At 40.0% G+C, this 23,038-nt stretch overlaps 1 protein-coding gene across 1 annotated transcript; it reads left to right on the top strand.

Annotated features, from left to right (window-relative positions):
• Positions 1-2,858: 2,858 nt before the first annotated feature.
• LOC144536438 (liprin-alpha-3-like) lies at positions 2,859-22,758 on the top strand. The gene is made up of 31 exons (XM_078279580.1): positions 2,859-3,209; positions 5,740-5,841; positions 6,253-6,417; positions 7,509-7,583; positions 7,693-7,752; positions 7,992-8,120; positions 9,466-9,558; positions 9,972-10,024; positions 11,025-11,118; positions 11,291-11,425; positions 11,648-11,731; positions 11,843-11,974; positions 12,064-12,126; positions 12,364-12,443; positions 12,701-12,887; positions 12,975-13,165; positions 13,305-13,548; positions 13,654-13,793; positions 15,255-15,403; positions 15,538-15,634; positions 15,910-15,991; positions 16,271-16,471; positions 16,612-16,674; positions 17,153-17,179; positions 18,229-18,404; positions 18,525-18,622; positions 18,725-18,900; positions 19,082-19,150; positions 19,615-19,777; positions 21,498-21,560; positions 21,684-22,758. The coding sequence occupies exons 1-30, from the start codon at positions 2,874-2,876 to the stop codon at positions 21,542-21,544; spliced, it is 3,711 nt and encodes a 1,236-aa protein (XP_078135706.1). The 5' UTR covers positions 2,859-2,873; the 3' UTR covers positions 21,545-21,560; positions 21,684-22,758.
• Positions 22,759-23,038: the final 280 nt, after the last annotated feature.

The following is a 23,038-nucleotide window of genomic DNA, read 5'->3' as shown; positions in this document are numbered from 1 at the left end:
AATGTAGCTGTACAGTAGCTCTACATTATAGAAACATGTTATCACCTGCCCATTGTTTTCAAGCGGCCTCTCTGCCAGTCCCTATGCTCATTTCACTCATTTTTATGGCAGGAAGAATGAGGAGGAAAGGTCTCAATAATGCTCATAAAGCTGCAATGTTATGGCATGATAACTAGTGTCATTTTGATGCATCAGGCCCAGTGACCTCACAGCTGACACTTCAGTCAAAACTGCAGGCTGCATGTTATGTTTTGCCTGTACTGAATCAGGACACAATGAATGCTTCTGTTTTTCCAGCACAGAATACAGTGAACTATTACTGTACACAAGTCTGCTGTAATTACATTACCTTGTTTTCTGTTGCCCCTGCTGAGCTAATGAAGAGCTGCCAGTAATGACGATGAGTAATTATCCCAAGATGAGTTGTTGAAAGTTTTTCTTGCAGGCCATCCTGTACTTTAGCAGGAGCGGTATTTCAGGTGTTTCAATGTCCATCTCAAATTCATTTCAGGAGGATATTTTGGGTAGTTTGGATAACAAAGTAGCTGTCAGAAGCTGTTGTAGTCTTTGCTCTACAACAACAACCCTCGGTAAAAAGCCTCAACAAGCATCAGAGGTACTTGGCATAGTTTGATCAACACTTTTTTAAAGAGGCAAAAAAGTGACACATTTAGAGTCATCCATTCACAGCAGTGGTGCCATCGCCAAATGTGTCCCTCCACAAATTTATTTTTCCATATAAAAAGTTATAGATCCTGATAAGTGTCTTTGGTCTTTGTAAAAGTAGGCTAAATATTAGCAGGTTAGCACTAATTTGAATGCCGCATCTGCGTTAAACTCTGACATATGATGATGCAGTACAGTGTTATGATGACACGCTTTAATACTGTAGGCATCTACAGTGTGGCAGAACATTTGGTGTGGCAGAGCAGTTGGAAGCATTTCTTAAATCGGAACTCTTAAACTATATTTTAAGGAAATCCAGTCAATGCCAGTTAACTCTTGCATCAGTGATTACCCATTAGGGGAGCAGGGAAGGAAGGACGTTTTTTTAGTGGGACATACAATGAGCTTGCCAAGGACTCTAGCCAGCTCACCAGCATGAGGAGCTAATTTAGAGCTGTATCAGGCCTCCAATTACCAGCAAGCAGTCCCCATTTTGGTTCTGGACGTCCATATATTAATAATAAGACCACTGGCAAGACCTGTTTTAACTGCTGTTGAGGCCTTTGTGCTAACTATGTTTGATTCACAAAATGGATAATTTTGGTAGGACAAAGACATTTTGTATTGCACTGCCCAGTCTCACTGACGTACAGAAGCCTGTATGGGGCACTAAATCAGTCCACACCACTTAAAAGTATAAAGGCCAGTGCAAGCCCCTGAGTATTGTAGACTAGACATTGAAGAATATGGTAGGAAAGAAGAGAGGGACATGATGCACTATAATAATGCTGATTGCCTGAATACATACTATTTTGGCCCACAGTTTGCAGCATGCGACAGAGACCTTATCAAGTTAGAAATGTAGGTTATAATATGCATGCAATTTACAACAAAACTAGTTTAAGGAAGCTTAATATCATACAACATATTTGAATCACAGTCACATACTTAGTTTGTTAGAAAAACTGAGAATGAGAACAAATTTAAAACATTATCTTGCTTTAATTATTAAGATTAGCATTTTAATATTTTCAGTGGTGCTAAAGTCACTCTGATCTGACCAAAATCACAGTGACTGATGCCTTAAAGCAACAGTTTATCATTTTGGGAAGTATGCTTTTTCACTTTCTTGCCATAAGTTAGATGAGAAGATCAATACTACTTTCATATATGTCCGTTAAACATACTGTAAAGCTACAGCCAGCTGTGGATTAGATTATTTTAGCTTTAAAACTGGAAAAAGAAACGGATTAAACAGGTGATGATAGGCACATTTTGTTTACCTTTGGTCTTATATTTAACGGACAGACACAAAAGTGGTCTTGATCTTCTTGCTAACTCTCAGCAAGAAAGCAAATTGTAAAGTGAAAGTGTATTGCCCAAAATTCCTAACTATTTCTTTAACACAGAATGTCATGCAGCATATAAATTGAACTGTAATAGTTTACTTTTTCTCTCTCTATGCTACTCACATTTTTTTATTTCATTCAATGTAACCTGAGATTCTAGAGGTTCACAGTGGATGTACTGTATAAGCATAGATCCAGAATTAATAATTTATTGGAGTTGTCGTCACATTAGTATGTACTAAGTCAACATATTCTTTATTTTGTCAGAAATGCTAATTGCAAACCATCAGTTGGCTGATGACTCTCAGCCACTCTCAAAATACCAGCTCACTCTTGCAATATCCTTTCTCATTTGTTATAGTGAAGTTTATTGAGGGGGATCTAATGCCATGCCTGCTCCTTTTTTCAGCTCTTACCCCCGGTGCTGTGAGGAGCTCTGCCTCGTGGACACAATTTAGGAGCATCGGCCCTCTTTTATCCCTTATTTCCCCATAACCCCTTCCCTTCCTCACCCTCTGCCAATCCCAGCCACCCACAGAACGGCTTACCCGTAGATACTCCTTCCTCTTGCATAACACAGGAACACATAAGCATTCTGATCACATACCATGCAGGTTGGGACTTTATGGGAAGACAAGTGAGCAAATACGTACAGTGTGTTGGAGAAAAAACATAAAGGCAATAAACAAAGAAAAATATGCAGACCAAAGGAATGATATTTTTGGAAAACTGAAGATGTAAAGATTTATATTTTGTACATCAAACATTTAGTAAAATCTTATAAAAAGGCACAGACATTTTGCATGCACAATCACCATTTAGTTTTCTTTATAAACGTGACACACACGCCACAATCTCATGATGATGTGCGAGGTGATGCCCACCATTTCTGAGGATGGGCGAAGTGGGACTGGTGGGGGCCCTTCCTCACCTCCCGGGGCAGGAGTCGGAGGAACCGGAGGTGTGATCGGAGGAGCGGGCTTCAGTGGGAGGGAGGCCAGAAGCGGAGGAGATGAAGGAGGCAGCACGGGGAACCTGGAGTCGTTAATGGTCAACATGCTGACAGAGAGAGAGAGGCTGCTGGAGAACCTGAGGGAGACACAGGATTGCCTGGGAACGGCTCAGCTCCGCCTCCGCGAGCTCGGCCACGAAAAGGAGTCACTTCAGAGGCAGCTGTCAATCGCTCTGCCACAGGTACAACTGTGTGTATTTACAATCTGTGCATATGTGTATGGAGAAATCAGCCTTGTTTGGAAGTGAAAGTCTGTGTTTTGGCTGATAGAAGTACGTTCTTTCCTCGTACACTCCTCCATGTGAGGTAACATTGTTTATCCTCTGTGCTATCAGTGTCTAGTTATGTACGAGTGTGTTTTTTATGGGGAAGCGAGCTCATGAGACAGTAATCGTTTGCAGTGACAATTCATGCAGAGAAAGTGGATGTTAAATACTTCCCCTTCTGCATCTTCAGAGTTTTCCTCACTAATGTTGTTCCTATGCAGAGGGTTCATGTTCCTATCATCTTCTGGCTGTTTAGTCTAAGTTGCATCCGCAATTTTCCTCTTGTTGTGTAATCAGGTCTTATTATGTTTGTTGGCCATGTTGCTAGTGGATAATTAATGATGCTGGAAGCTAATATGTTAATGGATTCAGCTTAAGTTAAATGAATACTTGATTTTCACACTGACAAATTGACACATCCCAAACTCTGTTTGTGCAAACTGTGTTTAAGTATGTATAGTTTGCTGTCACATTTTACTGTCTTGTCAGCGCTATATGTGAGGTCCCTTTATGTTTTCGTCAGCTTCTAAAATGTTTGAAATGTGTCAGCACAACTTGACCGAATACAGTTCACTCAGATTCCTTGTGCACAGTTTGCGCTTTTTTATAAATGTCGTCTCAGACTCGACTGATCCTGTATTAATACAATATCAAGAGATATTGCCATTATTTCAAGTCAGAAATGTATTTTTTACTGAGTTTTAACATCTAATTTTGATTAAAATGTGAACGGAGACAGCAAATGACAAACTTGCACTGAATGGAGCATGTTGAGTCAGCAGAGCTACTCTCAATATCATAACATTTCCACGTGTTGTTTTCTTGTTACAAGAAGTGGATACACTCTCAAACCTATGAAATCAAGTACAATACAATTTAGTATGTTGCTCTCCAATTTATCCTAAAATATTTGGTACAAATTTACAAGATAATGACAAAACACAACCCGACTAACATTTCATTATCACGTCTGGAGATAAAACAACTGGTTGAATAATCAACAAGATGATCGACAGAAAAATAGTCAGCAACTATTTTTTAAGTCATTTTCAAGCAGAAACGCAACACATTCCACAGTTCTATCTTTTGAGTTGCGAGTATTTGCTGCATTTCTTTGTCTTATGCGATAGTAAATAATAGTAAAATATAGTAGAAATAAAGATAGTAAAATATCTTTGTGCTTTTGGAGTGTTGGGTCCAACAAAACAAGTCATTTGAAGCTGTTAACTTAGACTTTGACTAATGTTTGACATTCTAATCATTAGTTGCAGCCCTAAATATCTCTCAGATGCTATTTCAACAAACAATTAAACATTATACACTCTATAATGTTAGTATTTGTCAAAAGGCTACATTACTGAATTGCAGTTGAATGTACAGGTGTTTATGATATTGTGTACAAAACTTGCAAATCGTTAACAATTTGCAGATAACACATACCAGTCAAAAGCATTGAAAATTTGTCTTTCCGATTTATATAACTCAGTTTCTTTGTACATTATAGAGCAGAGCTGCAGATTCATTGAAATTAATAGAGGCCTATATAAGATAGATTGAGATGAAACAGAAAAGAAACAATAAGTAAACAAGGTAAGCCAACTGAGAAGCTGACCCCTATCCAAACAAGAAACAATCCCATAAGGCCAAGAGCCAATGGACCCACTGTGTCACCATCTGTATAGACCTCTTTCTGTCTTTTTTCTCCTCCATCCTTCACGCAAACAGATCAATTTCATGTGTCTACTTTCAACTGTTTTTGAATCTTAAAGCAGGTAATCCTGACTGTAAACATATGCACATCATTTTCACTCTGATGAACAGCAATTATAAGCTGAAGGCTTTGAAGGTGTTTTATGGAGACATAAAGAAATCACTGACCATGGATTCTTTTTGTTTAGGAAAATCATGTAAGATACGCTCTCCTGTTTGCAATCCGTTTTAAGCATTATGCAGGAGTTGCAAATGTTTTCCCAGCGGTGTTATAAATGACTATCGACGCTGTGTATTTGGGGGTCCTTCTTGTGCATCCCAGTGCGGAGCCATTGTGTAACAGTGTGATGTAATCCATCCATGAATGCAAGAGGAGGATGAGCGAGAGAGAGAGAGTGGTGGTAGGAACTGTGTCAGTGATTTACATGATTTTTATGAAGGTTTACATCATGTACGTCTCGCTACATTCCTGGTCTCAGGTGTTCCACACTGTGTTTTTGGAGGGCTTTGGTTATGCATATTTTTAGTGCTATGTGTCCAGTTATATGTGCTGCGAGCAGCCAACTCTATTTCATTTTCAGAGTTGCTAGATTTGTCTGGCTTGAATAATTATTAGTTCCTTAAACTCTTATCGCAGCTCAAGCGGCTGAGCAGAGACCATTTCCATTAACTATTAAAACCATACATTTAAACAGTTTGTTTTCTTTGCCCCTGAACGCAGCTTGTTGTTCCACAGGAGTTTGCTGTGTTGACTAAAGAGCTGAACGTTTGCCGGGAGCAGCTTCTGGAGAGGGAGGAGGAGATTGCTGAGCTCAAGGCGGAGAGAAACAACACACGTGTAAGATGTTTAGCAGCCATTTTGCTTATTAGCACTGTAACAGCCTCTGTGTTATCTTCCTCACCTATTGTGGGTGTGACACTGTTTCATTTGCTTCTGGGTCATTTTCCTCCTTCTCTTCCTCTTTCTCCTCCACATTTTCTCTTTGTGACGCCTTTTTGGGTCTGTATCTGCTCCTTATCTCTCTCACTCACTCCTTGTTCCTTTCTGCTACCTGGTGCTCTTCTCTCCACCCAATTCCATCTCATTGTCACTCTTAAAACCCTTCATTCCTCTGCATCTTCTCTGAACCTTCCATGTCTCTGTCCCTGTACTTAAAACTCCCTTACTTACCTCTCTCCGTTCACCTCTTTGTGTTCTTCTGCCACCTCCCCGTCTCTTTCCCCTTCAACCCACTCACTCACACTTTAGTTGTTGCTGGAACACCTGGAGTGCCTGGTGTCTCGCCATGAGCGCAGTCTTAGGATGACGGTGGTGAAAAGACAAGCTCAGTCCCCGGCGGGGGTCTCCAGTGAGGTGGAGGTCCTTAAGGCCCTCAAGTCTCTGTTTGAGCACCACAAGGCTTTGGATGAGAAGGTGGGTCAAACTGTTGTCTTTTGCATTTTAGATAGGGACTGCTTGGTAAAGACCAAAAAAAGATCCAAAAGGAGATTGAATATTGGACTTACATTCATCAGGTGACCAGAAACAACATGTTAAATTCATGCTAATATTGCTCTGTATCTGTTGGATGTATAAATAGGCTGTTTGCTAACATGTTAGCTATATTAGCTTATAAGGTGATACAGCATGTCAGTATTGTGTTTTTTTTTCTTGTTCCCGCTGCCTCTAAGTTGCCAAAAAAAATCATTTATTGCAGGTTTAAGAAAAAGCTATTGATACAATTTATTTTGACTTAGAAATATTATTAAATTTAAGAGAGCTCCAAATGAGTCTGTAGCCTGTTAGCGTATTAGCAGGGCTGGACTGCATTTGTGCATTTACTTTAGTGCTGTAGGCCACTTAAGTTCAATTTTGACATAGCTTACCTAATAACCTATTTACTTACTTTATGCTACTTTATAGCCTACTTCTACACCATTACATTTAATATATTTCAAATATTGTACTTTTTAATCAACTACATTTATGTGATACTTATAGTTCAGCATTAGTTATGGTGAAGTAATATATAGTATAAATAAATAATAGTATAAATCAGAATAGGATAATTTTAGCTCACAAGATGCAGTTGTTGCTTTCTCATAAAGGGTAAATCCTTGCATCTCATTTGCTATTCTTGCTCTGAGCATTCATATGATCATGTGCTGATCTAAAATGTTCCTCCCACACTTCACTGCAAGTAGGAGTAAGTTCCTTGATAAATTATTTGTTCACTCTTACTGAAGAAGTTGCCAATGGTGTGGGGGTCTTGAATGGCATTGCAGTGCACAGAAATACCTATCGCACCTTTTGTCAAAAAATTCTGTAGTGATGTCATTGTTTTGGCCTCTTATGAATTGTTTGATTGGCTCGCCTTGTAACTTGCTCTTTCTAACAAGCTTATCAGAAAGGTCAAGCAGATGTAGTTACTTTAGGAAAGTAAAAGACCAAATCCTTTTCAGCAATACAAATGCAGGTTGAATCCTAATTTGTAAACGTCATGATGGTCATTGCATACCCCACAGGTTCGAGAGAGGCTCCGTGTGGCCCTCGAGAGGGTGTCTGTGTTAGAGGACCAACTTGCAGCATCTTCTCAAGAGGTAAAGTCCAATGAATGATTTTTTGTGTCTTAATGATGCTTTAGCTCAGTGTGTACAAAGAACATTTATTTGTATTGTCTGTTTGTCCATTTTGTCTCCCCCTTTCCAGGTAATCTCTTTAAGAGACCAAATTAAAAGACGTCAACAAGGGGTGGACGGCGGGAAAGATGTAAGGGAGGGTTTTATGCGTGTTGGTTCCAGTTGTTTTTGTGTATGTGTTAGCGTCCAGAAAGTCTGTAGAAAAGTAGATGTTTGGGTGCCATGGTGTGTCAGTGTGTGTCAGTGTGATTTTAACTCTAGGTCTTACCTCATCTACATGTCATTTATTTCAGCTACAACCTCAACTGATTAACTGGTTATTTTTCTTCATCGCTCTCATTTTGTTTTTCTATATTGTCATCATTCCAGCGACTACCCAATGGTCCCTCCACTGGCCTGGAAGATAGCGAGCTGGAGAGACAGCGAGAAGGAGAGATAGAGCGGCAGAGAGCTGAACTCTCCCAGCTGAGGGAGAGGCTGGCCCTCATGTGCCGGCAAGTAAGTGTGTGTTTCTGTTTATCTGTCATGGTGAGGACAAATATGACATTTGTGCAAACGTCTTCAATTCTTTAAGTGGATATTTCAATGTTTACATGCGGTATCGGGGTTACATTTTAAATCTAAGCCAAAATGTTCCAGTTAATATATAGTTATTAAATCCATCTGTGTGATGGAGTGTAATAAAACACTGACAGCGCATCTACTCAGTGCACAACAGTGCATTTATTCTGATAGGAAGTGTTCTCATACTTTGCAATTGAGAAATAGTTTGCTGGGTAACACCTGTCCAGTTGACAAGGCTTTAACCTCATCACTTCAATAAATGCTGTTTGTAATCATGTAAGCTTAATGAAATTTTCACTTTGTATCAACAGCACTAAGATACAGTAAAAAAATTCACAAATTGACTTTAGATATGCGATCATCTTTGCTGTAGTCAGAAAATGCCGATTGATAAAGGAATAGTTCAACATCCACAACGTCTAATTACACTTTGGCTTTTGTACAGAGCCAGGCTAGCTGTGTCCCCGTTTCCAGTCTTCATGCTAAGCTTAACTAACTGGCTGCTGGCTGCAGCTTCATATTTACTGTATGGACATGAGAGTGGTATTGATCTTCTCATATAAATCTCAGCATAAAGCAAATAAGCGCATTTACCAAAATGTCAAACTATAAGGTGAGGGTTTGGTGAGTACTGAAGACTAGATCAAGTCAATAAGGGTCTTCAAGTATAGAAATACAAGTGTATGTGCAATTTTTTACTGTAACTGCATTTGTTTTATTAATTAAGTTCATGTAATGAGCTCTGGCTTTTATAATAAATTCCATTAGTGTACTCCAGTAAGAAGAGGCAAATATTACCAACAGTATATCCTAAGAAGGAGGGGATCTTCTGTATGTTCAGTATGCCTACTGGTCTCTCTCTTCCCTCTTGTGGCCAGTTAGACTATTGCAGCTGCTTCGAAAAGCCATAATTATACTATATAGTGTACAATAAAACGACATTTGAATTTTGATCATAGACATACTTTATGTACCACTGTTCAACCACTGTCAGACATGTGTAATGGGTCTTAGTATAAGTATTTAGGTGAAGATACCTAACTTACAAAGTGTTGGGCTGTCTAGTCACAGGATGAAAGGATTTAAGAGAAAACTGAAGAGAAGCACATTCTGTCTGTAGTTTACTGCGTGTAGTGTTTAATGCATCACACTCTTAGCATACAGACATGTGTAATGAATCACTTGTAGTGTCTACTTACACTTGGTGCTGTGGCAGTTAACACTGACTCACGTAGGTTCAATCTGTGTCATCTTGTGTCCCTTTGTGGTGTCACGTCAGGTTGGGGAAATAGAGGAACAGCTTGCGGCCGCCAGGAGGGAGGTGACGAAGTCGGAGGAGGCCAATCAGAAGCTCCAAAGGGAAGTGAAAGAGGTCTGTAGGGCCAATCTGTCTCTTCTCAGCCAAGACCCTGAGCTCCCTACGATTCCCGGGACTCCATGTATATTTGAACAAAATGGGCATATGTTGGAGAAGTACTAATATGCATTTTGAAAGGGTATTGAGATGGATATTACGTAGGAGAAATTAAACAGTTATGGGGTGGATTTTTGCTTATTGGCGTTCCTGCAGATACGGAAGTCTAACATAAATGCAGAAGGAATTTTAGACTCTTTTATTTAAATTCAATACTTACGCAGGCCACTCACACATTCAAATGTTCTCGTCCTGTTTCTCTTGCCATTAGTTATGACATAAATCTGTAATAGGAAGTGTTATCTCATGTATATCATGAAATCCTTAACTGCACGTCATCTTTTTTCATGATACGTTTTTGCTTCCTCTAGGCCCTTTGCCAAAGGGAGGACATGGAGGAAAGGATTACAACACTAGAACGCAGGTAACCTTTGCTGTGTTTGAGGAATCTATTCTGAGTTTTAGTGAGGATTTGCACCTTTTTTTCTTGGAATCAGACAGCAGAAGGACCATATGTTTCACCTGTTGGCTGAAAATGTGTTGCAAAGGTGTCCTGACACCTCTTTATACAGTCTAAGGATGTTTTACATAAGAACATCTGCATTACATTCGGCGGGGGAAAGTGACACACAGTGGCTCACAGTTTGTTTGAAAGCAGGGATTTGAGATCAGAAAATAGTTTGTCATATTTTATTATTATATTAACTGATGCAAAATATAATGGCCCAAAGGTACTTTTCTTTTGAAAATATACAACAATTCTAAATTCTAACTACTTCCAATGTCGGCAATGAACATATAAAGTCAATAAATAATGTAAAATAATACATTTCAATGAATATTCAATAAATAATGCCAATAAATAATGTTAAGTCAATAAATAATAATTTGGATAATGGGATTATATCTATCTCTACTACAAGAGCACAGTTTTTTTACTGCATTATCCTTAATTGATGATCTGTTTGAGCGTCTTTTTAGGAAAATTAACTGTAAATAAAAAGAGCTATATTATTTTTTTACCCGAAAATGCAGAGGAGTCTGCCATGACTAGAGTCTGGAGGCTTCCTCACAAGCTGCATACACCCCCAACAACCTCCACCAAGAAGGGTCGGACAGCTTCTATGTTGCAAAGGGGCAAAAAAGTCTGCAATTCACTTGCTAATGTTTTCAAAACCTAAATGCTGTGAGCATACAGTAATAAATGAAGGCAACTCAGATGAGCATTTTAACACTTTTGATCAACTCAGTGCCTCTCCATCTGGATTTTGGCAGTTTGACAGTAAGAGGACATGGTGTGGTGGTACTTTAATGAATGGATCAATTGCCAGTGGAAATTACACCCTTACATATAATCACAAATATCATGTTATGTTGGCCGAGAACTTCAGCTCTAATCATTGGTGTATTGGTGTTAAATGCAGGTACCTCAGCGCCCAGAGGGAGGCGACTTCTCTCCATGATATCAAAGACAAGCTGGAAAATGAGCTGGCCAGCAAGGAATCACTGCACAGACAGGTAAGAAATGGCTAAAACTACAGTCAGAATAAAATGGTCAGAAAAAAATTTAAAAATGTATATTGTATGCGAGTGCCATTATCTCTAACAATTATATTAGGTGCAAGACTCATTTTTGAACTGATATTCAATCACACGTACTGTACATGTGTGTTTTGGTCTGTGTTTCCAGAGTGAAGAGAAGAACAGACAGCTACAGGAACGTCTAGATGAAGCCAAGCAGAAGCTGCAGCAGACCCTACAGAGGGCAGAGACACTGCCTGAGATCGAGGCCCAGCTTGCCCAAAGGGTTGCTGCTCTCAACAAGGTACTTTGAGTCAGGCACAATCACTTACTGTACCCGACTGACCAGACAACCTGCCACTCAGATTCAGTCCTGGTAGTTACATTTAAAGGTTGGGTTATTTTGGGTTTTAAAAGCTTGAGGTTTTAAAATCCTCAAGCTTTTATTTGGATCTATTTTTAGTAAATTAATGCATCAGAAACAGGCTTGTAGGAGCATCTGGAAATTATGTTCCCTCTAATTTAGGCAGAGGAGCGGCATGGAAACTTTGAGGAGCGACTACGGCAAATGGAAGCTCAACTCGAGGAGAAGAACCAAGAGCTGCAGAGGGTATAATCTTATTTTTTTGCTTGGCTACATTTCCTATTTTAAGCAAATTTGAAGTTTGTTTTCCACTTTTTTTCTATCTTGAGCACCTCTCTTATGGCTGTTGCATTTTAGGCGAGGCAGAGGGAGAAGATGAATGACGAACACAACAAACGCCTCTCAGATACAGTGGACAAGCTTCTGTCTGAGTCCAATGAGAGACTGCAGCTCCACCTCAAAGAGAGGATGGCGGCACTAGAGGAGAAGGTAACGAGAAGACTAATTAGTGGTGCAGAATATTTTGTGATATAATGGAAAATAAGAAAAAGTGTTTATTCCTTCTTCTGCTCTGCTAGAATGCTCTTTCAGAGGAACTGTCCAATATGAAGAAAATCCAGGATGATCTTATCGCTAATAAGGTATTCACGTTTTCAGCAATGTTATTAGTTTATTCTCATGTTCTGTGTGTGAGAGGTCAAGGGAATGTTTCAACAGCACTGTTTTTGCAGAATATTCTCGTCTACACTTTTGTTAAGGATGTTGACCTTTAATTCTTAAATATCAAAATCTTTCCAGGAATTCCACTTATCCCAACAAACAAGAGACGTGATGTTTAACAAATATTTCTTCATTGGGTTGTTTTCTCTGTGCTTTAGGAGCAGCTCCTTGCTGAGCTGGAGCGAATCCAGCTGGAGCTGGATCAGCTGAGAGGCAGGCCTGGCTCCTCTTATTCCAGGTTAGCTACAATGAACCTTTAAGGGAATTTATTTAAAAAATATGTCCTACATTTTGTAAAAGCCCAAATAAAAACAAAGTCTCCCAAGGGATACTCGCTTGTTTAGTCGTAATGTACGTCCACTGAAATCTATTTTAAAAGTAATTAATCCTACTGTACCTAGAGGGTGTTGTTTTGGCCAACAAGTATGCAAATGACATATATATTCTTTATTCATATGGATACAACTCTTTTAATGCATTTCTTTCTCAACATAGGGCGGGCAGCGTGAGCTCACTTCCCTCCACCCTTTTTCGACGATCTCTTCCAGGGAGCTCCTCGGAGCTGCGGTACCCCCAGGGTGGAGGCTCACTCCCGTCCGGCTACAGCAACTCCTCTAGTGGGGTGGTGGTCAGGCGCACACACCGAGGCCGGTGGGGGCCACCTAGAGACGATAGTAACAAGGTATTGATCTCACACTAAGACAATAATGACGATGATAATGATGTTATAATTTGTTATGAGGATGATCATTTTTCTGCCTTTTTCCAGTATGGAGAGTGGGACAGCGGCACCATGCTTGGTCACGGCTTTGAGGGTGGGGAGGGAGGCTGCTCTGACGACGAGGATGACAGGGAGACTCTGTTTGGATCGGAGCTGCTCTCTCCCAGCGGACAGACAGATGTACAGACTTTAGCCATCATGCTACAGGAGCAACTGGAGGCCATTAATAAAGAGATAAAGTGAGTTTTATGTATATTCAGTTTGCCTTTTATGAGACTAATTTGAGATCCTAATGCCATTTGGGCAACCAATATTTTAGCTTACATTCAAAAATATGCGTGCTTTCTAAAAACCTGAGATCCTCTCATCTCCTCTCAGGCTGATTCAGGAGGAAAAGGAGAGCACAGAGCTGAGGGCAGAAGAGATTGAGAGCAGAGTCAGCAGCGTGGCCCTTGATGCTCCACCTCTTCCACCCTCCTCGCTGGGAGGACGGGACAGCGTTGGCAGGGGTTACATGACTCCCTCCATCACCTCCTCCACGTTGGCGTCTCCCTCACCACCCAGTTCTGGACATTCCACCCCCCGCCTGCCACATTCCCCTGCCAGGGAGAATGACAGACAGGTACTGTGTTGAAGTTGTGACATAGCCTAAGCTACAAACGTGCTTTAAATGAGGAGAATTTAAGAAGACACTGCGTAAATTCACCAAACTCTTTCCACCCTGCAGAATAGCAAAGATGGTGAAGAATGCAGAGCACTTGCCCTGATTGACTCCACCCCTCCTTCTGTCCCTCGAGCCCTACGATTGGACCGAATGACACACACTCACCCCGGGGCAGGCCTCGATGACCTCCGTGAATTTCGCAGGTACTCTCTCTTAAGGTTCACTGTACCGTGTACGGCACACCTTGTGGCTGTGGCGTCGCTGTAACCTCCACTCATAAACATTTTTATAACTTTAAAGCATTAAATGTTCAAAATATACAGCCATGTGACACACCAATTGAAAGCTTAGTCTCTCATGATTCAACTAAGCCCACACACAAAGCATAAGATGATTTATAGCAGTTATACAACTGCTACAAAGTTATGGAAAATAAAACAATACAGCGTAAACTGCTCAGCTCGTGTCTAGTGCATCCATACCTTTTTCCTTGTCCCTTTAGCCACTGCGGGGATTTTTTGCCCAAAATTTTTTTTTCTTAAATCCCCAAGAGTCCAAGGAAATGTAGTATCCAAGACGTTATATCCAAAACGAGTTGTTCGCCTCACAATCTTGACGTTTCTGGCCGAATCACAATGGAAAATCGCTAAACTGTTTTTCATTTCTACACTTGTATCGCTGCTCGCTTCTCTCCTGAGGGTCCTAGCAACTTGATGTGGGCATCACTGTATTCTCTGAGTTCTCAGGTTTCAATAGACACCTGGTATAAGCCAATCGTTGCAGGTTTGCCTGTGATACACCAATGGAAATTCCTCTGACGCGATGTGAGCCCACGTGCACTCAAGCGACATTTGCTCGGACCAGTTAGATTTAAATGCTATAAGACCCGTCTACATTTTTAGCCAATGAGCAGACAAGTCGATAGACACCAAATGTGCCACTGAAATTTTAACCCTGTAATGGCTGGAGTTGTGTCAAAGCAAAAACAGGGCCTCCTATAAGCATATCACATCCTGTGCAATGTATAATGACTTATTTCTATATATTTATGTATATAGTTATTTCAAGTATGTGTATGATTGATGTGGGTGTGTTTGTGTATTTGAGAAGTGTTTTATTTTGTACTTTATTGGCTTTTTTCTTTGCACTTTTCAAATGGAAATCAGAAGAACGCACAGACATATATGTAGAAAGAAATTCATATAAAATCCATTTTTGCGTCTTTTGGCTTCTGGATTATTTCTGTAGTAAGCTGAGACATGTGGCTATGACATTGTGTTGTCTGTATCTCACTAGATGTGTTAACAGCAGTGTATTTTAATAATTTTACAGATGTATGACTTGGACAGAAATAAAAAATCTCCATTCTAGCCTCTGTAACTCTGTGTCAGTAAGGCCTAGAATCACCCTGACACTTGTAACAAAAACGTGAGAGTGTTTCCTTTCCAATGATATCAGGTACATCCCTGAGTGTCAAAGTATATGGGAGCTGTACCACTTTTAATTTGGGTATGACGTTTAGACCAAAAAGCTTGAAAATTCAAGCATTTCTTAAGAGGTTATGGTTTACTCATAAATACTTTATTTGGCTAACAAGCTAGCCCTTAGATACACTCATTGTCTGTGTTGATGTCACTTCCTGTTTTTACTTTCTCTGTTCTTAGTCTCTCTGCTGACGGTTCCACCACTGCTAGCCAGGATTCCCTCCACAAAGCCAGCAAAAAGAAAAGCATTAAGTCGTCTATTGGTCGTCTCTTTGGCAAAAAGGAAAAGGGGAGGATCGGTGCACCTGGGCGGGAATCTGCCTCACTGGGTCTGTGAACAGATTGGAAACTAACGCCATTTTGTTATCCAACTGACAAATATATCTGTTTACAGTAAGAGAATCATCATCATTGACGCTAATACATAAAGTAATTTTTTTTTTTTAACCTTTGACCCTTCCAGCCTCCACACCCTCTGATGACCTGGGTTCAGCTGACCCGTTAGGCCTGGCTAAACTTGGGACTGGAACAGTTGAAAAAGACCGCCGCAGCAAAAAGAAGTGAGATCCTTCATATTTCCATGCGCTTATTCACACATTTTTTAACCCTACTGTAGTCAGGTGCTGGTTGGTAGAGCATGACACTAACCACTAACCAGACCTGGGCTTGTTTTCCCTGGTGCCAATCATTTAAAAATATATACCCTTTGCAAGGTGCAAATATCATGGTATTTAACATCTCAAGTTCAGTGTGAATTTCTATTTATAAAGGAGACAGTGGTAAAGTGATTGAAATGTATCTTTGCTAAACGTCTGTTTTCCATTCTCCTTGCCAGGCACGACCTGTTAGAGGAAGCCTGTCGTCAGGGTCTGCCTTTCGCCTCATGGGATGGCCCGACTGTTGTTACGTGGCTTGAGGTACATGAGTCTATATATATGTGTGTGTGTGTGTGTGTGTGTGTGTGTGTGTGTGTGTGTGTGTGTGTGTGTGTGTGTGTGTGTGTGTGTGTGTGTGTGTGTCTTCACTAGGATAAATCTAAGGGGTTGGGGTTACTTTTAATAATAATAATATAATTGGGTCATGTTAGGGCTACACAGTCTGTATGCAACACATACAAAAGTGACACTTAAACATTTTTGTCTCGAGTATCATCGTTCCAAGTGTTGGCTTTCACAATCTTCTCTCTGTTCATCCAGCTGTGGGTAGGGATGCCAGCATGGTATGTGGCAGCGTGCCGTGCCAACGTGAAGAGCGGCGCCATTATGGCTAATCTGTCGGACACAGAGATCCAGAGGGAGATTGGCATCAGCAACCCTCTACACCGACTCAAACTCCGCCTAGCCATCCAGGAAATGGTCTCCCTCACTAGTCCGTCTGCACCTGCAAGCACCCGCTCTGTAAGGCTCAGTGAAAAGAAAGCATGATATGACTCTACTGTAAACATAAGTCACGTGTTGACACAGCTAGGAAATTAACAAATCCACACACCCATGTCGAGGAAGAAGACTGATGTTGCATTTGTTTACTCTCATTACAGTCAACCAGTAATATTTGGATGACACACGCTGAGATGGAGTCTCTCACTGCTGCCACCAAGCCAGTAAGAATATTACATTTCATATCAGCTCTAAAGAGAATTCAATATTTTAGCATATTGATTTATTTTATGTTTATAGATCTTGGACTCAAACAGTTCTGATACAAACACTTTTACAGTATTTTCTGTATTTAGGCATGTAATATAATGAATTGTTTATATGACCAAAGGTCTAACATTGATAATTCTTGATTCTTTTTCTTTGTCTCTGATTAGGCATGTTTGGCTACACCTTCCCCTTACTATTCCCTCAAAATCTGTTTTGATGTAGTGTTTTTCCAACTAATTCTCACTCACTAACAAAACTTTTCCTCCCTTTGCCTTCCCTCTCTTCTTCTCCATTCTGTCCTGACTCTGATTCACCATAACACACACACACAAACACACACAAACACACTCCCCCACCCCCTGGTGATCTTTCCCTCTCTTTGCAACTCTCTGTCCCTTTTCTCTTCCGTTTCTTCTCTGCCTGAAACACAAGGAGCAGAAGGAGTTCAGCTGGGACCAGGTGAGTTTCTGGCACAATGTGCTGTATTAATTTAAGGCTTAACATACAAATATAAAGATGTAATAGTTTTTAACCACAAACATAACTTATTGAGTACTGAACACTATTTATTTATTTTCCTTACACTGATGCAAACTGGCAACTTGTGTGTTCCTCATGTAAACTATTAATTATGAGCCAAGGTTTGCACACTTCAGCTGAACCTGTTTTCTGTCAGTTGAAGATAAAACTGTCCTTCATCAGATGGTTTAAGATATAAGGAAAACCAGATGGGACAACTGAGCGAAAATTACCAACATTTGAATTTTAAGACTTATAAGACTTCTTTAGCAGTGACATTGGGTTCCCGCAAAACTGTAGTATTAAATTGGAAATGCTAACCCAAAAGTTGCTTTATAGCAACTTTAGGGTCGCCAGTCAGTAGAAAATTGTCCTCTTTTTAGCTAAAGCACTTTAATGCACCAGGAAGTCCTTAAAATTGACTACACGTAAGTGGTCAATGTAAATTTAAAGTGAAGGTCTTAATAATATGTTTTTCCGGTCCAGATACCCTAAAGCCCTTTTCCAGTTGGTAAGGAGTTAAACAGTCAATTTAAAGTTGTGTCTTCAAACCTACTTAAACTTAAAAACCTAGCTAAAATTAGAAAAACAGTGTCAGGCTGAAGGAGGATTTTCCACAACCTGGCCAAAGTTGTTCTTAGTAAAGGTTTATAACTAATCTGTATAGCATTAGTAAATTATTCATTAACGATAAATTAATAAAGTCATTTGTGACAGCTCATAAAGCCTTTGCAAAGGGTGCATTTTAGAACGAGATACCAATCTATTATGACTCAAAATTCCAGTCTAACTCTAATTGAACTCAATATAGAAATCATGGACATCCCTGAATTCCCATGTTTCCTGTTACCTGTGACGCCTCATTTGGCACAACTGAGGGATCCTTTGCATGATTGCTTGCTGCCTGCAGTGTATACAGTAAGGAGAGACATCTGAAGACTTGGTGTTTTCTTGACTCTACTCACCCCCACCTCAACTCCATCCTCCAGATCCTGGCCTATGGAGACATGAACCACGAGTGGGTGGGAAACGAATGGCTGCCCAGCCTGGGTCTGCCCCAGTACCGCTCCTACTTCATGGAGTCACTGGTGGATGCCCGAATGCTTGATCACCTCACCAAGAAAGAACTGAGGGGCCAGCTGAAAATGGTGGACAGTTTCCACAGGTGTGAAAGTCAGCCTTTCATACAAATTATCTCTCTACTTCTTCTTTGCACCCTCTTTTTTGGTGTATATACCTGCCAGCTTTTATAACAATTAGAGCAATGTGCCTTTCTCACTTACAGGGTGAGTCTTCACTATGGTATCATGTGCTTGAAGCGCTTGAACTATGATAGGAAGGAGCTGGAGAGGAGGAGGGATGAGAGTCAACACCATAACCTAGGTGAGGCCTGTCTTCTCTTCGAACATGATATCAGAGCATTTACAGAACTTATTGCTCTATAGTGAACTGGTGATAACTGCCTTTTTGTGTCCTTCTCCACAGATGTAATGGTGTGGTCCAATGAGCGAGTGATGTGTTGGGTGCAGGCTATCGGTCTAAAGGAGTTTGCCGACAACCTTTTAGAAAGCGGGGTGCACGGGGCCCTCCTGGCGCTAGATGACACCTTTGACTACACTGACTTGGCCCTCCTCCTCCAGATACCCAATCAAAACACACAGGTACTCCACAGCGCACCACCTTTATCGTCAACTTGTAGACACAGAGCGCTTATCTCACAACTGTTGTCAGAAATTCTCATTGGCACACCTTCTGTTTGCATAATGCCAAAATAATCCTAATCTTTAACTCTTAAATTATCTTAATTATGATCTTAAAACTATGTTTGTCTATCTTTCGCAGGCGAGGCAGCTCCTAGAGAAGGAGTACAATGGTCTCATCTCCATGGGAACAGAGAGGAGGCCAGATGAGGTAGGACAAATCCGACTGTCAGTAAAAAAATCAATCAAAATAATCATTCCTGCCAGGAGACAGGCATGTGTGTTGATTGTAACCGGTTTGTAACCATCCAAACCTTTCAATGTTTGCCCTTTGTTTAACATGTGTCATTACAGGATATTTTCCTAGTGTGGTAAAATAGCAGACTGAAATATTTCTCTTCCTTTTAAAGAGAGCCTTTATGGCATCAGTGCATGTAACACTGCTGGCAAATTGTTGGCATGCCAGAGTGGTTCAGCTGTGTTTACACCAGCCCTAATTGCTTAGTTACAGCTTGTAGGACTAAAAACTGTGCAACTGTTGTATATTGTCACAACAAAACCTGCTTTGTCAAATACTACTTTGTTAAACTGCACTAATACATAATGAATAAGACCCTGAAATAGATATCCTCGCTGTTATTTTTAATCACTGGTGTTATTTCATTGTCTCTACAGGACGGCACAAAAACATTTACACGGTCACCATCATGGCGGAAGATGTTCCGAGAGAAGGACCTCCGCGGCGTGACCTCTGACTCCTCGGAAACATTACCTGCCAACTTCCGTGCCTCCGCCATCTCGACCCCCTCCGTCACCCTGAGAAAAGTTCAGAGCGAAGGTGAGGAGACGCAGCTCACAGCGGCTGAATGAACACGAAAGCAGCACTGCCTGGATCAGGCATTACACAGGGGTTTCTTCCTGTTTAAACATTTGTAAGAAAAAAGCATGTTAAACCAATGATACTGTTTATACTAACAAACTAAGTCAAACATACCTAAAGTAAAATGTGGTATACGGAAACACAGCAGAAGATGACACTGCATGTACATTTGTGTTACTATAGGTTGAGTTTATTTGTTTATTTATACTTCACACAGGTGAAAATAGTGACTAAGGTGGTCATTGAAATATGGAGATTTGGCAACCATTTGATTGGTCAGGGGTCTCCAAAGCCATGGTCAAAAGCGTTTGATGAGTTTAGGAGCTGATATTGTGACGTAGCAATAAAATAAGACCAAAAGAACAAAAAAGAGAATGGGAGTCGCTCCAGTGTGCAAATCAGTGGTGACTCTAGCACTTATCAACCAACCTTATTTCTTCTTCCTTTCTTCCAGGCTGCCATAGTGGTTTCACTCAGTACCTGAATCCAGCATTTAGAGATTTAAAAATTGTGATAAGTAAATTATCAACATAAACATGTTCCGGTTGTGTTATCATAGTCTGGTAAGAGTTGACAGCAGAGACATTTTTTGAAGACGTTGTTGTCGGTGAATTGTATGATGCTCCTGCATCAGACGTTCCAACGGATCCACAAACAGTGTTGTGCAAAAATTAAACCCTAAACAGAAACAGCATACAAACATGAGTATTTTGAAAGGGATAGTGTGGATTTGGAGCTATTTTATGTCTTTCAGCAATGTTATGTTTTGATGTTGAAACACTCTATTAGATATAAGGAAATATGGGAACATTTTTACATATTTCCCCATGCCCACTGAACAGACCGATTGAGTTTAGGTGCTTTCAGTAACATGTCAGTAAGATATAAACAGCCGTGTAAATACAAGGAAACTGTCGATGACATAGTGGGTTGACACAAAGGATGGAAAACATGATTTTTTAATAAATAGTTGAACTTCTTTTGGTTTGTACAGTATGCTTATTTGCTTTCTTGCCTGACAGGGTAAATATGAAGTCACCACCTATAGCTGGATATCTTAGCACAAAAATTGGAAACGGGAAAACAGTAAGCTGTATTAGCTCACTAATTAACCTTTCGTGAGGTGTTGGTAGGCAGATTTTGTTGCCTTTGGAGCTAGGCTACAGTAGCTGTTTACCTCTGTTTCTAGTCTTTGTGCTAAGCTAAGCTAACCGTCTGCTGGCAGTGGCTTCATATTTACCGAAGGGACGATCAGAAAGCAAATACGTGATGCATTTCCCATGATGTCAAACTATTTCTTTAAAGTAGAAGCCAGCTCCCCCTTTGATTGCACCCCTAGTGAAAGGATTTCAATTTTTTCAGGTCCAAATGTAGAGGAGCATTATTTATATTTGGCCTTTCAGAAGCAAATACCAACACTATTCCCCACAATAGTAAGAATTAAAGAAGCCTCTTGGATTAATTGCAAAATAGAATCTAGAATCAAAACTACAGTTAATTGATTTTGATTCAATTTTCACATTAGTGGGTTTTTGAATCCTGTGTTTGCTCCATTAGAATCTGAACAGAAAACCTACTAAACACAGTTTTATTTTGTGTGTTCCAGTATGAACCGCTGCATTGATTTAGGTCTGTTTGTCTCATAGTTTCATTTACTAATTCCCTTCTTCTCTGCCAGTAGGTCCGAGAGGAGAGTCAGGCTCTGTGAGAACATATTCCTGCTAAAAGATAAGCACACCAGGTGAGAAAAAGCAACCTCACTAACGATTGTATCTGTAGCTAAAAATAGCTTCTGTGAACGCCAAATCAAACGTCTGATCTCAGCAGGAGCTTTCACGGGTTGTGTGTTTTTTCCATTTTGTAGAACCCCACCTCTATCCTAGCCCAAGGGGAAAAAACTAATTTTTGAAGAAAACAACCTATGGAAAAATGGACATTAGAAGATGACCAACATCATTTCAGCAAGATGTCTTGAAGAATCAAAAACACTGAGTGAATGATTTCTGAAAAGATGAGAAAATGATTGAATTTCTGTTTATCCATCTCTCTCTCTCTCTCTCTCTCTCTCTCTCTCTCTCTCTCTCTCTCTCTCTCAACCCATCTTGATCCATAGTTGTGGCATGATGCTGTTTGATTCTGTAGAAAGTGGCCTGTAGAAAGTGTCCATTGCCTATCGTGAATACATCTTCTGTTTTTGAGTGTGAGATGGCAGTATTGACACAATGAATTTATAGTTTTTAAAATTGGATCCTGCATTCCTGTTCAGATCAAGAAAAAGATGCCCCGTCACACGTGATCTTACTATGATATAGAACATATTCTGGCTAGTAACATCACAATACAGTAGAGTTTGGGGAGAGGGAGGTTCAAAGGAAGAATATGAGTGTACACAGGGGAAACGAAATGTATGTTCTTAAGCCATAACAGACATGAGATGCACAAATGTGAATAGGACAGAAAATGAGACAATTAGCAAAGTGCTTTATGACAAAATCCTGTTCAAAGTGGGGGAAAAAAAGTTAAGCATTTGTGTTAATATGCATGCCAAAATCAACCATTTTAGAGTGAACGTCATGATATCAATCATCTAAAGATGTGAAAGCTTGGGTCAGGACTTTGTAAAATGTGTGTATTTTATTTGTATCATTTTTTATGATAACTGCTACTGTATGTATGTATGTACAGTATGTACTGTATGTGTGTGTATTAAACTGTATGTTCATTTCATACTTAGTTTTAAGACTGACTGTAATTTGATTTTAGGTTGAAAAATGAAATATGTTTTAAATTATGGACATTTAAGATATGCTACTTGTATGTGTACATTTTGAAAAAACAAATTGTGTTATGATTTACATTCATTATATTGGAGAGTAGTGATGATAATTGAATATAATATGATAATGATTGTAAAAGCTGTAATTAAAAAACATACCTGTTAAAGGCTACTGAAGGAGTTATTTGCAGTTTCCCCTCCACACTGACAGAAGATCACAGTCGGGCCGGGGATGGAGCTCTCAGTCATCAGAGTATGAACCATTGAAATGAAGAAGATGCTTAGTTTATTCTTGAACTGTCAACTGTTAAACTCTACAGTCAGAAGCACAACTAAGACCTGCAAAATGCCAAGAGACAAGGCAGGGAAAGGTGAGGTGGAGCAAGGGGGTAAAGTTCAGCATACTATGAATACTATACCTATATTAGGCTACAATTTAAGAC

Source organism: Sander vitreus, chromosome 21 (genome assembly GCF_031162955.1).
Source record: "Sander vitreus isolate 19-12246 chromosome 21, sanVit1, whole genome shotgun sequence".
In the NCBI taxonomy this organism is placed as follows: Eukaryota; Metazoa; Chordata; class Actinopteri; order Perciformes; family Percidae; genus Sander; species Sander vitreus.
Note: the sequence above shows the minus strand (reverse complement) of the source record. Positions and strands in the feature narration are given on the sequence as shown.